General features: G+C 37.0%; 1 protein-coding gene across 2 annotated transcripts in view; it reads left to right on the top strand.

Annotated features, from left to right (window-relative positions):
- LOC145030628 (uncharacterized) overlaps positions 1-15,452 on the top strand; it is a 176,408-nt gene that overhangs the window by 150,955 nt on the left and 10,001 nt on the right. The window contains exons 2-3 of one of the 2 annotated variants that reach the window (XM_078979008.1): positions 9,009-11,724; positions 11,859-12,383. The exons of the other annotated variant lie outside the window; for it this stretch is intronic. Of the exons in view, the coding sequence (XP_078835134.1) occupies positions 9,037-11,724; positions 11,859-12,383 (3,213 nt within the window). The 5' untranslated portion in view covers positions 9,009-9,036. The remainder of the gene's footprint in view (positions 1-9,008; positions 11,725-11,858; positions 12,384-15,452) is intronic. 2 annotated transcript variants of the gene reach the window in all.

Raw genomic sequence — 15,452 nt, 5'->3', positions numbered from 1 at the left:
TTCAGAAGACAGGACGCCAATCTAACCTTGTCCCCCTCGGGACACCTGCTAGTGCGGAATGCGTTGGCCACATCCGCCAACCATCTCGTGCTCGCTATGGGGTCCCACGCCCCATGGTAGTCTGGAGCTCCACATGCCCTGAACTCCCTGAACGTAAGTGTGCGCGATCCCATCATGGCCGCTATCTCGGCACGGAAAATGCCCAATCTCTCATCCATCAGCTCTAAGATACCCTCCTTGATCGAACCGAAGATCACAGGAGTCTGCTCCAGTATGATGCGGGTAACCTCAGAAGAAAGGAACTCTCTGGTCTGCTCATCCATCTGCCCGGCCTCCGGGCCTGATCCCCCTCCGGCATCTGAACTGCCGACTGCTGGTCTCGAACGCAAAACTACCATTCTGAAACATATCATAACAACATCAGAAAACTGAAATATCTCAAGGGATCATGATACTACTACTAGCTTCCTGGTCTTGTCTTGGCCTTCATTGATTCGAGTACGGATCCTCTGCTTTCAGTAGTACGGGCCCATACTACCTTTCACATCTATCCGTACTTTCCTCAAGAACTGCCTTGACTCCACCAAGTCACTTCTACTACTGCTGCTCTCTGCTACTCTCATCCTAGGCTTGCCCTAGGGAAATCTTGACTCTGCTCAAAACAGTCCTCAGCTGCTGAAGGCCTCCTTGAAATGCTAATTAGCCATCACCTGAATACCATCACATGTGATGAGGCTCGGATAATCCTTCGAGAAAAAGGCTCGTCCCTACAACGGTTAGACTCAAACAAGAGCTGTGCAATAGGGCCAAATCCAATACTCTGAGATTATTCAACCCTGATCACATGTGACGTGACGTATTCACCTAGCGGCTAACTCTCATTACTAAGAGTTCTACAAAGCACGAAGCAAGTAGCATTCGGACACCGGAAATTACCCAAGCAATCCTACTCTCATAACGAGAAACCGATCTGGCATACAATGCTAAGCTCGCGCTACCAGGCATAACCTAAATAGGCTATCCTACTGCTGTCTACTTGTTTCTAGCATGCAATCCTCATAAAGCTAAACACATATAACAGGCACATAAGGCATCCTCCTAGATCCTTAGTCCTATACTAGCATGCTGTTCTACTGAAATTGGAACAATTATTCATAATTATAAAACTTGTATGGGTAATTTGGGAGTACTTACTTGAGCTCGGCTGATCGCATGCACCACACCCTTATCTTGTTTAAAACTTCTTTTCTTTCTAAGTGCTTTTTTTCAAAATTTCATTCGAAAACATTTTTCCTTTTTGAAAATCTTTTTATCTCTCCCTTAGTTTGAGTTCAGATACACTCGAGGGTGCATCTGAATCCCTCAAACCAAGGCTCTGATACCAACTTGTAACATCCCAAAAGAAATGACCCAATTTTTTTTTTGAATAATTACTAAAAACACCATAATAAAATCATAAGGTAAACTCGTACGTCAATATCTCACAACAATAGTAAAGTGTTATAAGTAAACTGAATCAAGAATGTATTAGTCACATCTATGAAAAACAAAACAACTCCCAGGACAAATGATGTTGTGGTGTGTGTGTGCGATGCCATCAACTCGAGCTCTTCCCTTTGCTTGCGGAAGTACCTGAAACCAAAACTGAAACTGTAAGCACGAAGCTTAGTGAGCTCCCCCAAACTACCACATACCATATAATACATATAATCACATATTGGGCCTTGCCCACTGCATCGGACCGAAGTCCGGAAACTGCATCGGACCAAAGTCCGGAACTAACCAGGGCCTTGCCCTCTGCATCAGATCGGGATCCGGAACTACTGAGGCCTTGCCTCCTGCATCGGACCAAAGTCCGGAACTACTGCATCGGACCGATATCCGGAACTGACTGCATCGGACAGAAGTCCGGAACATACTGAACATAGCATCACATAAGCATATCAACTAACATGAGTACATACATAGCATACTGCATCGGGATGTAACCCGGAACACATAACACAAAATACTGTCTGAGCCACGAAGGCATCAAACATACTAAAATCTGCATCAAACCGAAGTCTGGATGCTACTGCTAGCTAAACGGGCCGACATTGTGGCCTTAGACCCGTTCCTACTGAAAGGAAACTCACCTCGTGATCTGACTGCTGAGTGTGTGGCTCCGGGAACTATCTGCTGCTGCTCCGGTATCTCCCAGGCTACAAATCCACAATTACACTCAATCAAATTATTAATAACTGTATTGGGATAAATGACTCCTTTACCCCTGGCTAAAGTCAATTCTCCTGGTCAAAGTCAACTTTACAGTTGACCTGACTCGCCGAGTTGGGCCGCCAACTCGCCGAGTCCCTACTCTCATTCCTCACCCTACTTGCCGATACTCGTCGAGTATGGCATCAACTCGACGAGTTCTCTTTCGAATCTAAAACCTCAGGCAATCTGCATCAGACTCGCCGAGCCGTATGAACAACTCGACGAGTTGTTCTTCGAGCTAAGAAGATTGCCTTGGACTCGCCAAGTTGTATGAACAACTCGCCGAGTCCCTCCATTACTGAGTCTAACCACAACTCACTGAATCCACTCCATCACTCACTGGTCTCACTCGGCATCACTCAAAAAGGGAAAAATCGGGGACTCGCGGCTCGACTCGCCGAGTCGTTCTTCCGACTCGCCGAGTCGCTTGCATGCAGCAACTCAAAACTTGATTCTGCTTGAATCCAGTGCATAAAACTTATAGATCTGGACTCCCTTAACTCGATTAGCACGTAAAGATTCTATCTTTACGTGCCCATATGCATTCATGGAGATAAAATGGCTCAAAAAGCATAATGAAGGCTAGATCTAGGGTTTCCATGCAAAGTATATTCATAAAGGCAATAGATCTGGGCTCTGAAACTTCTCAATGAATAGATCTAAGGATATCTCGACTTATTAGGGCATCCATACAATCATAAGGCTTGGGAAAAGCATCAACTAGATCTAGAAGAGTTCTAATGGAGGTTTAAAGCATAAAACAAGAGGGAAATCCGAAGAATACCTCAAATAACTCTGATTTGCCCTTGGATCTTTGCACTACTCCTCTTCTCCTTGCTCCTCTTCTCCTTGCTCCTTTCTTCTTCTCCTTCTTCAAGCCTTCACAAATCAACATAAGAATACTTAGATCACTCAAGGATGGATTAGGGTTTTCTCACAGCGTTCTGAGGGTGAAGGAGGCGAGAATGGGGGCTATAAGGTGGATTAAATAGTGAGCAGCCCGGAGATTTAGGGTTTCAACCTGGCAGGCCGACTCGTCGAGTCCCGAATATGGACTCGCCGAGTCGCCGATCTATACGCTGATCAACAACGCGACCATACTCGACGAGTCGGGACATAGACTCGCCGAGTTCCTCCATGAATTTCAAAAATAAATACTAAAAACAACATACCAGGGACGGATCGTTACAGTTCTTTTCAGCAATAACATAGATCTATTTTGGTTTTGAACTACAAAAAGTACAGAAAAGTAGGATACTTGATACTTGCAAGGATCCATTGCAGAACCAAATGTTTAGGAAGCTATGAACACATTGTATTTTGTTCATCTATTTCAATAACATAACAAGAAAAACCCAAAATTGCAAAACAAGAATACCCAACATTTTCAAATTACAGATGACGATAAGAGACAGAGACATGGATTTGGAACTGGATAAGAGATCAAGAGAAATGAAGCACTTCATATTTGATATTAAAGACAGTGTTTGAGATTGAGCGAGAGAGATGAAACTGAACATGCAAATATAAAAAGCACACCCCACCCGGAGTCCTTAAATGATTAATCAAGGTTGTGTAATTTGCATTATATTTTCATTGCAATCATTCAAGGTTCTTAACCTTTAACCCTTATGTTGATTTACTTTCAAGATTTTTGGACATTCACAATTATATTCCTTCTACATGATTTCATTTGTAGTGGTAGTACATGAAGCCCATCATGAGGTATTCAACAGAAAGACATGATGTAAAAGGAAGATGATAGTGAAAGTTCAAAGGTTTTGAAAGTAAGTTAAGGAAGATAATAGTGAAAGTTCAAAGGTTTTGAAAGTAAGTTTATGCTCATCCAGTAAATTTATGGATAGAAGGATACATAAATTACATGCACGGAAAGGGTGCAACATCCTAAAACAAAAATCACAAAAAATTTAAACTTTTTTAAAACAACTCCAAATCATAGAATGTTTACAAAATCATTGTTTTCAAAGTATTGTTCCATATCAGAGTATCCCATAGATCAAAAGTACATAAAGCAGAGGATGTGTACGGTCATTTTTAAAGCCTTTACAGCTCCTTAGTTTGAGACTGGATTCACACGGATGTTCTTCCAATTCGCTCAAACCAAGGCTCTGATACCAACTTGTAACATCCCAACAAAAAAATCACAAGAAATTTAAACCTTTTAAAACAACCACAAATCATAGAATGTTTATAATATCATTGTTTTCAAAGTATTGTTCCATATCAGAATATCCCATAGATCAAAGGTACAATAAACAGAGGATGTGTACATAAATCGTTATTTTCTAAGTATTGACACAGACCCTCAACATGTCATTCAGTGTCTGAATGGTCCACTCACTCTGGCCATTAGTCTGTGGATGATAAGTTGTGCTAAGATGCAGTCTCGTATCCAATTCCTCATGGAACTTCTGCCAAAAAACGAGATGTGAACCGAACATCCCGATCCGATACAATGGAGAGAGGAATACCATGTCGAGCGACAATCTGGCGTACATATAAATCGGCCAATTTCTTGGCCAAAGAACTCTCTCGAATTGCTAAGAAGTGAGCACTTTTGTTCAGAAGATCCACAATCACCTAATTCGCCTCGAATCCCTTAGTCGTTCGAGGCAATTTGGTGATAAAATCCACAGTGATCTGTTTGCACTTCCACATGGGAACCTCCAAAACCTGTAACTTCCCATATGACCTTTGATGCTCGTTTTTGACCATCCAATAGGTCAAGCACGTCTTGACATATGAGGTCATCTCTCTCTTCATACACAGTCACCAATTGCTTAATCTTGAATCCCGATATATCTTGGTGGCTCCCGGGTGAATAGAAAAGCGAGACTTATAAGTCTCCTCCAGCACTATCTTCCTAATCCCACTGGAAACTGCAACCCAAACCTAACCGCATCGGGTCAAAAACCCCCTCTCTCTTCATACACGGCCACCAATTGCTTAATCTCAAATCCCGATATATCTTGGTGGTTCGCGGGTGAATAGAAAAGTGAGACTTATAAGCCTCCTCCAGCACTATCTTCCTAATCCCACCGGAAACTGCAACCCAAACTTGACCGCATCAGGTCAACAACCTCGAGTATCGGTGACAAACTTGTCGAGGCTGCATCTCCCTAACTATATGACGCCTAGCGTTCGAACGTTGGGCGTTCCCATGCAAACGGTTAGCGTTTGCTCGTTGATTACCAACTTCCAAACCAATATCTTAAAGGCTTAAGATATCATGTCCAAACTTCAGATCCAATCATAATGGAACGTCTAAATCCATAAAGTTGCAAATTTTTTCGCTCCAAAACTGTTGCATGGAAGATTATGAAGATCCAATATTGCATTTTTATGATTCTAGACACACTATTATGCTTGAAAGGACAGTCCAAACCTCTGAAGCATTCCAAACTATGAAAGATCAAGTCTTTGGGACCAAAAAGTACACAAACTAGCCCTAAATCAAGATCTAACAAACGAGACATCAAGATTTGAACTTTAAATGATGCTCCAAGATGTCAATAGTCCAGATCCACAAGTTAGAGAGCAACCACTATACTCCAAAGATCTTCCTTCTCTTATCAAGAACAATAAATGATACCAAAAAGATGAACCAGGGCTTCAAACTCTCATACACACTTAGGGATTTCAAAATGAGGATGGAGGTTGGAGTGGTGAAGGGTTTTGAGACCATAATGTTCTTTAAATAGGGTATGAACTCTACAAATTAGGGTTTGGTCTTTGCGTGCAAACGCCTGGCGTCCATCATAGAACGTCCAGCGTTTTATGCCAAACGCATGGCGTTTGGACCAAAGACTTCATCATCGGGATGTTACAGCTTCATTCTTTCTTACAAAAGAAAGGTGGGTGATGGAAATCTACACGCTTCTGGCACGATGTTTGGCTAGGTGACTTACCACTTAATGTTAGATTCGCAAGATTGTTTTGTTTGTAATTTCAACAAAATTGTTGGTGTGAGTGGTATGATGGGTGGAATTGGTCTTGGTCTCGGCCTATACGTGGAGGGGTCAGTAGCCGTCAACTTGAAGATCTTTTAATGTTGTTGCAAGGCATATGTTTTTCTAATGATCGAGACCATTAGAGATGGTTTTTAGACAAATATGTTTTTTTCTCTATTAAGGAAATCAGGTTGCACATTGACAATTTGACTCTTCCTTATAACATTATGGAAACTAGGTGGTATAAATTCCTTCCTAAGAAGGTTAATATTCTTGTTTGGAGAATTGTACTTAACATGTTCCCTTCTAGATGGAATCTTAGTCGAAAATGTGACGATCTTAACGCCCTCATGTGCGTTGTTTGCTTGTTTGTTCTAGAAGAGATAGACCATCATGGACGATGTTTATTATAACATTTCATTTCAGTGTTTTTTGATATATACTTTTTTTTATGTATAATAAAAATTCATACACTAAAAAATATTGAAGTATCAAAAATAAAAAAATTAAAATCAAAATAAAAAAAAATACAAATTAAAATATTTATATAAAATATGTTTTTGTTTTTTTTAAGATAATTAAGATGTGTTCGGTTCAAAGTTTTTAACAACTTTTAGTTTTTAATTAAAAAAAAATTAAAAAAAAAAAAAAAAAAAAAACTTGTTAAGCAGCAAGAGAGTTTAACTTTTATTTTAAATAAAACATTCATAATCCAAAAACCACTTCAAATATCCTTTTCCATCTTTTTAACTTTTGGTTTTTATATGACTTATACCATTAAAAGTTAACTAACTTTTCCTAACAATAAAAACTATATTCTTCAATTTTCAAATGTCATCTATTAGTTAGTTTGACTAAAACACTCTAAAAACATTAGAATTTCTTAAAACTTAGATTAAATTTTGATGTGGATATTTTTCATGTTAATTAGTTTCTCCATTCTTATGTTTTTCATATTAATTAGTTTCTCCCTTCTTATGTTTGTAACTTGTTAATATTTTGTACATGTAATGTTTCTTTTCTCGCAGACTAGTTCCTTGCTAGTTTTGGCCCTTTTTATATATAATCATTAGCAATTTCAAAAAAAAAAAAAAGTTTAAAATGTCAATTACAGTCATATTAATTTTTCTATAGTATGAAAAACTAGAGGTAGTTGCGTTTCTTTCTAAATTTATAATTTTTTTTAATTGGGTAATTAAATGAAAATTGAAGGTTTATGTATCCACACATAACACATTTACCAATTTGCACTTCTCCCCACTTCCTCGCCACCGCTGTTCATCGACGTCATCGCCAGTCGCACCCTCTTATCCCAAGTTCGGCACTTCATCGCCACTGCCGTTTATTGGCGTCTCTATCTGTACGCACCTCCTTCTACTTAGTCGTCCCGACTGTAATTCAACTATTGTTACACTAAATTCAAGGAAACTGCTCTTCCAATTTGGTAGCATTTGACATCATGGATCAACGAACAACTTTGTTAAACTTTAAAGTATTTAACATGAGGGGAGCTGCTCTTCAATTTGGTAAAAGCATTTGACATCAGAGTTCTTATAATATCTATAGTTCTTTTTTTTTTTCTCGGTTGCAAAGGAATCAACGAACAACCTTATGTTTCAGTCTTGAAATTGATGATTTCTTATTGGGCTTGATTGGTTCGATGCATCTGTTCATTAGATTGTTGGACTTGCTAAAATAATTTATATTGATTTGCTCTGATTGTGAACCCAGTACTTTCTCTGTTTCTCTGATTCACGTATCGTACAATTTGATTGTCTGTTGTGGTGCTTTTGCTAAGTACATGTATTCGTTAACCTGAGGCTTGATTGTTGTAGATAGTGTGAAATAGATTCTCAATTGGTTCTTTTTTTTTTTTATCACTGTCTTTCCCTCCTATTGTTAAAGAAGATGCAAATTCTACGGTCTTGTTGATTTGGTAACATAGTGAAATCAAAATCTGAGTGATTTAATTTGTTAAACTTTTTCTTTCTCATTGATTGATCAAATATAATTGTATCATTATTTATATAAAAAAATGTTATTCAAGTATTTTATAGTTTGTATATTTACAATTACATTTAAGAGAAGTTCTCAAACGAATAATTATTTTCTTTTTCTGCATACTTGTGCATTTGAGGGTGAGGGTATAACAATCATTCACGCTTACTCAAACGGTTCAAGGATTTGGTTGCCAATCGTTATAATCTCTAATGGTATAATATTAAAATAATAGTCTTAGATTTCTGACAATTTAATAAGTTGTAAAGATTGAATATATTTTGTTCAACTTTCGACCTAATTAACATGTTTTATGATTGGGTTAATTGCAAAAAATACAAGATACATTCACCATTTATTATTTCATGCAACATGTTCTTTCAGTAGTTTAATGTAACCAACTACATTTTCTACCATATTATGCAACAACCACACGATTATATTACTGTTTTATTTGATGTTTTATATTAATTGATTAAATGTTAAGAAACATTAAGCTTGTTACAGGAGATAGTTGTATAAATTGGTGTGTGTGTGTGTGTGTATATTCTTTGCAATCAGGACTTAATTTTTACCTAAGTTTTAAATTTTAAATGTCAAAACATTATCTATAATTCATTTTAGTTTATGAGATGGTTCTTTTTACATTTTAGATCATCAATATATGCTAACAACCTTTCTCAGTGAAATGAATCTAGCATATTCTTGTAATTGCTCAGTCATAGATTTCCAATCAAGTTGCATTGAATTCAATTTCTAATTCGGTCGCTTTTATATGTGTAGGGGCAACTAAAAGTAAAAATATTAAGCAATGGCGATTGTGGATTCAGTTGTTGACCCAACAGGGATTGTTGGTGCCATTATTAACCCAATTGCTCAAACGGCCTTGGTTCCCCTTACAGACCATGTAGGCTACATGATTTCCTGCAGAAAATATGTGAGGGACATGCAAATGAAAATGACAGAGTTAAATACCTCAAGAATCAGTGCAGAGGAACACATTAGCCGGAACACAAGAAATCATCTTCAGATTCCATCTCAAATTAAGGATTGGTTGGACCAAGTAGAAGGGATCAGAGCAAATGTTGCAAACTTTCCAATTGATGTCATCAGTTGTTGTAGTCTCAGGATCAGGCACAAGCTTGGACAGAAAGCCTTCAAGATAACTGAGCAGATCGAAAGTCTAACGAGACAAAATTCGCTGATTATCTGGACTGATGAACCTGTTCCCCTGGGAAGAGTTGGTTCCATGATTGCATCCACCTCTGCAGCATCAAGTGATCATCATGATGTCTTCCCTTCAAGAGAGCAAATTTTTAGGAAAGCACTAGAAGCACTTGAACCCGTCCAAAAATCCCACATAATAGCCTTATGGGGGATGGGCGGAGTGGGGAAGACCACGATGATGAAGAAGCTGAAAGAGGTCGTGGAACAAAAGAAAACATTCAATATTATTGTTCAAGTGGTCATAGGAAAGAAGACAAACCCTATTGCTATCCAGCAAGCTGTAGCAGATTACCTCTCTATAGAGCTGAAAGAAAACACTAAAGAAGCAAGAGCTGATAAGCTTCGTAAACGGTTCGAAGCCGATGGAGGAAAGAATAAGTTCCTTGTAATACTTGACGATGTATGGCAGTTTGTCGATCTTGAAGATATTGGTTTAAGTCCTCTGCCAAATAAAGGTGTCAACTTCAAGGTCTTGTTGACGTCAAGAGATTCACATGTTTGCACTCTGATGGGAGCTGAAGCCAATTCAATTCTCAATATAAAAGTTTTAAAAGATGTAGAAGGAAAAAGTTTGTTCCGCCAGTTTGCTAAAAATGCGGGTGATGATGACCTGGATCCTGCTTTCATTGGGATAGCAGATAGTATTGCAAGTAGATGTCAAGGTTTGCCCATTGCCATCAAAACCATTGCCTTAAGTCTTAAAGGTAGAAGCAAGTCTGCATGGGACGTCGCACTTTCTCGTCTGGAGAATCATAAGATTGGTAGTGAAGAAGTTTTTAAAATTAGCTATGACAATCTCCAAGATGAGGTTACTAAATCTATTTTTTTACTCTGTGCTTTATTTCCTGAAGATTTTGATATTCCTATTGAGGAGTTGGTGAGGTATGGGTGGGGCTTGAAATTATTTATAGAAGCAAAAACTATAAGAGAAGCAAGAAACAGGCTCAACAACTGCACTGAGCGGCTTAGGGAGACAAATTTGTTATTTGGAAGTGATGACGTTGGGTGCGTCAAGATGCACGATGTGGTGCGTGATTTTGTTTTGCATATGTTTTCAGAAGTCAAGCATGCTTCAATTGTCAACCATGGTAACATGTCAGAGTGGCCAGAGAAAAATGATACCAGCAACTCTTGTAAAAGAATTTCATTAACATGCAAGGGTATGTCTAAGTTTCCTAAAGACATCAACTATCCAAACCTTTCGATTTTGAAACTTATGCATGGAGATAAGTCGCTGTGCTTTCCTGAAAACTTTTATGGAAAGATGGAAAAGGTTCAGGTAATATCATATGATAAATTGATGTATCCATTGCTTCCCTCATCACTTGAATGCTCCACTAACGTTCGAGTGCTTCATCTCCATTATTGTTCATTAAGGATGTTTGATTGCTCTTCAATTGGTAATCTTCTCAACATGGAAGTGCTCAGCTTTGCTAATTCTAACATTGAATGGTTACCATCTACAATTGGAAATTTGAAGAAGCTAAGGCTACTAGATTTGACAAATTGTAAAGGTCTTCGTATAGATAATGGTGTCTTAAAAAATTTGGTCAAACTTGAAGAGCTTTATATGGGTGTTAATCGTTCGTATGGACAGGCCGTTAGCTTGACAGATGAAAACTGCAATGAAATGGTAGAAGGTTCAAAAAACCTTCTTGCACTAGAATATGGGTTGTTTAAATACAATGCTCAAGTGAAGAATATATCCTTCGAGAATCTTAAACGATTCAAGATCTCAGTGGGATGTTCTTTACATGGATCTTTCAGTAAAAGCAGGCACTCATACGAAAACACGTTGAAGTTGGCCATTGACAAAGGCGAACTATTGGAATCCCGAATGAACGGGTTGTTTGAGAAAACGGAGGTTCTTTGTTTAAGTGTGGGGGATATGTATCATCTTTCAGATGTTAAGGTGAAGTCCTCTTCGTTCTACAATTTAAGAGTCCTTGTCGTTTCAGAGTGTGCAGAGTTGAAACACCTCTTCACACTTGGTGTTGCAAATACTTTGTCAAAGCTTGAGCATCTTGAAGTCTACAAATGCGATAATATGGAAGAACTCATACATACCGGGGGTAGTGAAGGAGATACAATTACATTCCCCAAGCTGAAGCTTTTATATTTGCATGGGCTGCCAAACCTATTGGGTTTGTGTCTTAATGTCAACGCAATTGAGCTACCAGAACTTGTGCAAATGAAGCTTTACAGCATTCCGGGTTTCACAAGCATTTATCCGCGGAACAAGTTGGAAGCATCTAGTTTGTTGAAAGAAGAGGTACATATACATATAGTTTATGTTAATACATTTTAAACAATCTTTTCAACTAAAAGTTTCAGAATATATCTGTATTTTGATTGTATGATGTGTTAGTGTTTGGATGTGGCTATTAAAGGATAATTATTTGGCAGGTTGTGATTCCTAAGTTGGATATACTTGAAATTCATGACATGGAGAATTTAAAGGAAATATGGCCTAGTGAGCTTAGTAGAGGTGAGAAAGTTAAGTTGAGAGAGATTAAAGTGAGAAATTGTGATAAACTTGTGAATCTATTTCCACACAATCCCATGTCTCTGCTGCATCATCTTGAAGAGCTTATAGTCGAGAAATGTGGTTCCATTGAAGAGTTGTTCAACATCGACTTGGATTGTGCCAGTGTAATTGGAGAAGAAGACAACAACAGCAGCTTAAGAAACATCAAAGTGGAGAATTCAATGAAGCTAAGAGAGGTGTGGAGGATAAAAGGTGCAGATAACTCTCGTCCCCTCTTTCGTGGCTTTCAAGCTGTTGAAAAGATAATCATTACGAGATGTAAGAGGTTTACAAATGTATTCACACCTATCACCACCAATTTTGATCTGGGGGCACTTTTGGAGATTTCAGTTGATTGTAGAGGAAATGGTGAATCAGACCAGAGTAACCAAGAGCAAGAGCAGGTATGGATTTCAATTTTACTCTCTTACTTAATTAATGATTAAGCCCCTGCTTTTTAATAAAAAGGGGACAAACCATTTTTTGACTTAATGTTGCAATACAAGTCATGTATAAGAGTGACTAACTTTTTTTTATTTATAAAATAACTACAAAACATGTTTTTTCATTATAGATCATGTATAAATGTGACTAATTTTTTTCATCACCTAACTTCTGTTGATAAATCATTAGAAATGTCACTAATTACTTTTTAGTATTTATAAAATAACTACAAAACATGTTTTTTCATTATAGATCATGTATATATCAACTAAAAATATTGTTCCCTTACACACCAAAAAAAAAAAAGGTTCGAGAAAGCCTGTATTTCGAAATAACTAAAAAGAAAATATTTGACATTCACTAAGAGAAATTTTTTTCTAAACATGATCGCAAATGATTAAAACTTAAATTAAAACTAAAAAGATTTTTATATATGTTATACAAAATTAAAATTTGAAATTAAGTTTATAATTCTTGTATCACAAAGGGATATATATAGTAAAATATTATTTTTTTGCAGTCATGCATAGTTGTATTTTTAAATGATTTATTAACGTGGTAGGAGTGGAAACCACTCAATCTAGTAGACCCACTATCACATATCGCATCAGCTTTACATCTATTTTTCTTTCTCCTTTTTTGATCTTTTTAAACTCATAACACATAAAAATAATATATTTTCCAACACACTCAACTCATTGTCACATTATTATTTTTAATTTAATTAAATTAGAAAATATAAAATTAAATAAAACATAACATTTTTTAATTAAAAAATATTAATACAAATAAAAAAATACACGATAAATAAAAAAAGATAATTAGAAAAAAAAAACATAATAAAAAAAAAGACAACATTAAAAATAAAAAAGCAACAATTAAAATTAAATAATAATCAAGAAAATTTTAAAACTCCTAACCATATTTTTATGTAATTTGTCGTTTCCGTTCAAACACCATTCGTAGAATCCCTTTTGTCAAGTGATCATGCGGGTTGAGAAAAAACTTCATGTCTCTCTCATGTATCTTCAGGTCCAACAATTTAGTTTTCCTTTCTTCATTTTTTTTCGTGTAAGATGCAATTTTTCATCCCTATATCATTTTCTCTCTTTCACCTCTACCTTGTTCACAATGTGGATGCCGATAATTTCGTTGACCGGATCAATGATTTAATTTGGTGTTGATGCTTCAGATGCTGCTTTCTTTCCTTTTCGTTGTCTCCGAGGCGGTGAGTTCAATTTTTGGTGTTGTTGGTCGAACCCCGGTGGAAATTATGCATCTGAAGATGTTGTATATGCATTGGATGAAGAAGTTTTGTACGAAATCATCTTCACCCAAAATTTTCATTCTCTCTCCCCTTTTTCATTCTTTCTCCCCTTCGTACGAAATCATCTTCACCCAAAATTTTCTCTCTCCTCTTCGTATGAAACTTCATTGCACCATATTAACGAATTTTTCTCTTTCAATCTAACGAACACGAAGCATACGAAGCCTATCCAATGAACAGTAATGAACAGTAACCTCTTAGTCATTCATCCAACCTCTGAATCGACTCATCGTATCCAAACACAGGGACCCTTTGTACATTAACACAGTTCTTTCCAAAATCATCTTTCCTGTAGACGCGAATGAACACACATACAGGCACGAAATCAACTCCAAATCATAATTCACACACAGATTCGAACAACAATCCCTTGATTCCAAAATTGAAGATTATTTCGACCATAAGCACTTAATACGATTCCAAAAATCCATTAAAATCGAAACCTTCTTCTATTGTTCGCTTCATTTGCCGGTTCCAAAATAGAATCATTGACTCCAGACGTTCTTTGACTTTCGTTCCTTTCACAAGCAGCTAACTCAATCTTCGGATATAATCGTTTTTCAGTCATCAACCCAAATCAACACTAATTTAGCTTGATTTCGAAATCATGGGTCATATATTGATTCAGATGAACAGTATTGGATCAAATATTTGTTTGGAATGGGCTTGTGTATTGATAATCAACGGATTGTCATTAAATTGGGCTTCAAAATGTTTTGATGAATAGTAGCAAACGTATGTTTTAATTCATTTAGAACTAAAGTTGAATCCAAATGAGCAATTGTAATAATTTGAGAATCGAATCAAATACATGAATATTGGATTGGATTGGGGCTTGATCAGTGAAAAATTATTGGATCATAACAAGTGGGTTTTTAAAAAAAAAATTATTCAACGAGTCAAAATGATCAAAATTTCAAGAATGTAACGCACGAATCAAAGAGATTAAGAGAGATCATAGAGAGAGACTCGCCATAAATTGCTCCAATTGTGACAAATATTGCCAAACCGAGAATCGTTTTTCAAAAAATCAAGTTGATCTTGAAGAGCCGCTCTGATACCAATTGTAGTGACATAAGAACATGGTTTGGCATGCGGAATTAAAGATTGCACAATGAACATGGTGATTTGGGTGTTCAAGAGATGTATTTATTGTATATGGTGTTACACAAAAAGGATCTAGATCTAGACTACATAAATAACACACACTTACACACTCATTTTTACATCTCTCAAGCACACCTCTACAAGTGGTATGAACCCACTATTTATAGAGGTGTTTACATGTCTCTCTCTCACTCTCTATCTCTCATGTGTCACAAGGCTAATACTCCACATGCAAGTGGGTTTTACAAAAGTCAAACATTACAAAATCATTCAAGGAAAACTTTGTACCCCAACACTCATACATTAGGCATATAAGGCATCCTTCCTAGATCCTTAGCCTTAATCTAGCATATAGTTCTCATAATCATATAATATAACATAACATAACATGTATGGGTATCTTGGGGAAAACTTACTTGAGCTCGGCTGGTCGCATGCATCACACACCTTGTTCTTTCTCAAAACTCCTTATTTTTAAATTTTAGAAAACTATTTTCTCATAAAAATCTTTCAAGCCCTCGCTTTAAGTCCAGACACCCCCGAAGGTGTGTCCGAATCCCTCAAACCAAAGCTCTGATACCAACTTGTAACATCC

The sequence above is a fragment of the Lactuca saligna genome, chromosome 2 (assembly GCF_052625555.1).
Source record: "Lactuca saligna cultivar CGN05327 chromosome 2, ASM5262555v1, whole genome shotgun sequence".
NCBI classification, from domain to species: Eukaryota; Viridiplantae; Streptophyta; class Magnoliopsida; order Asterales; family Asteraceae; genus Lactuca; species Lactuca saligna.
This window is presented reverse-complemented; position numbering and strand designations above follow the sequence as displayed.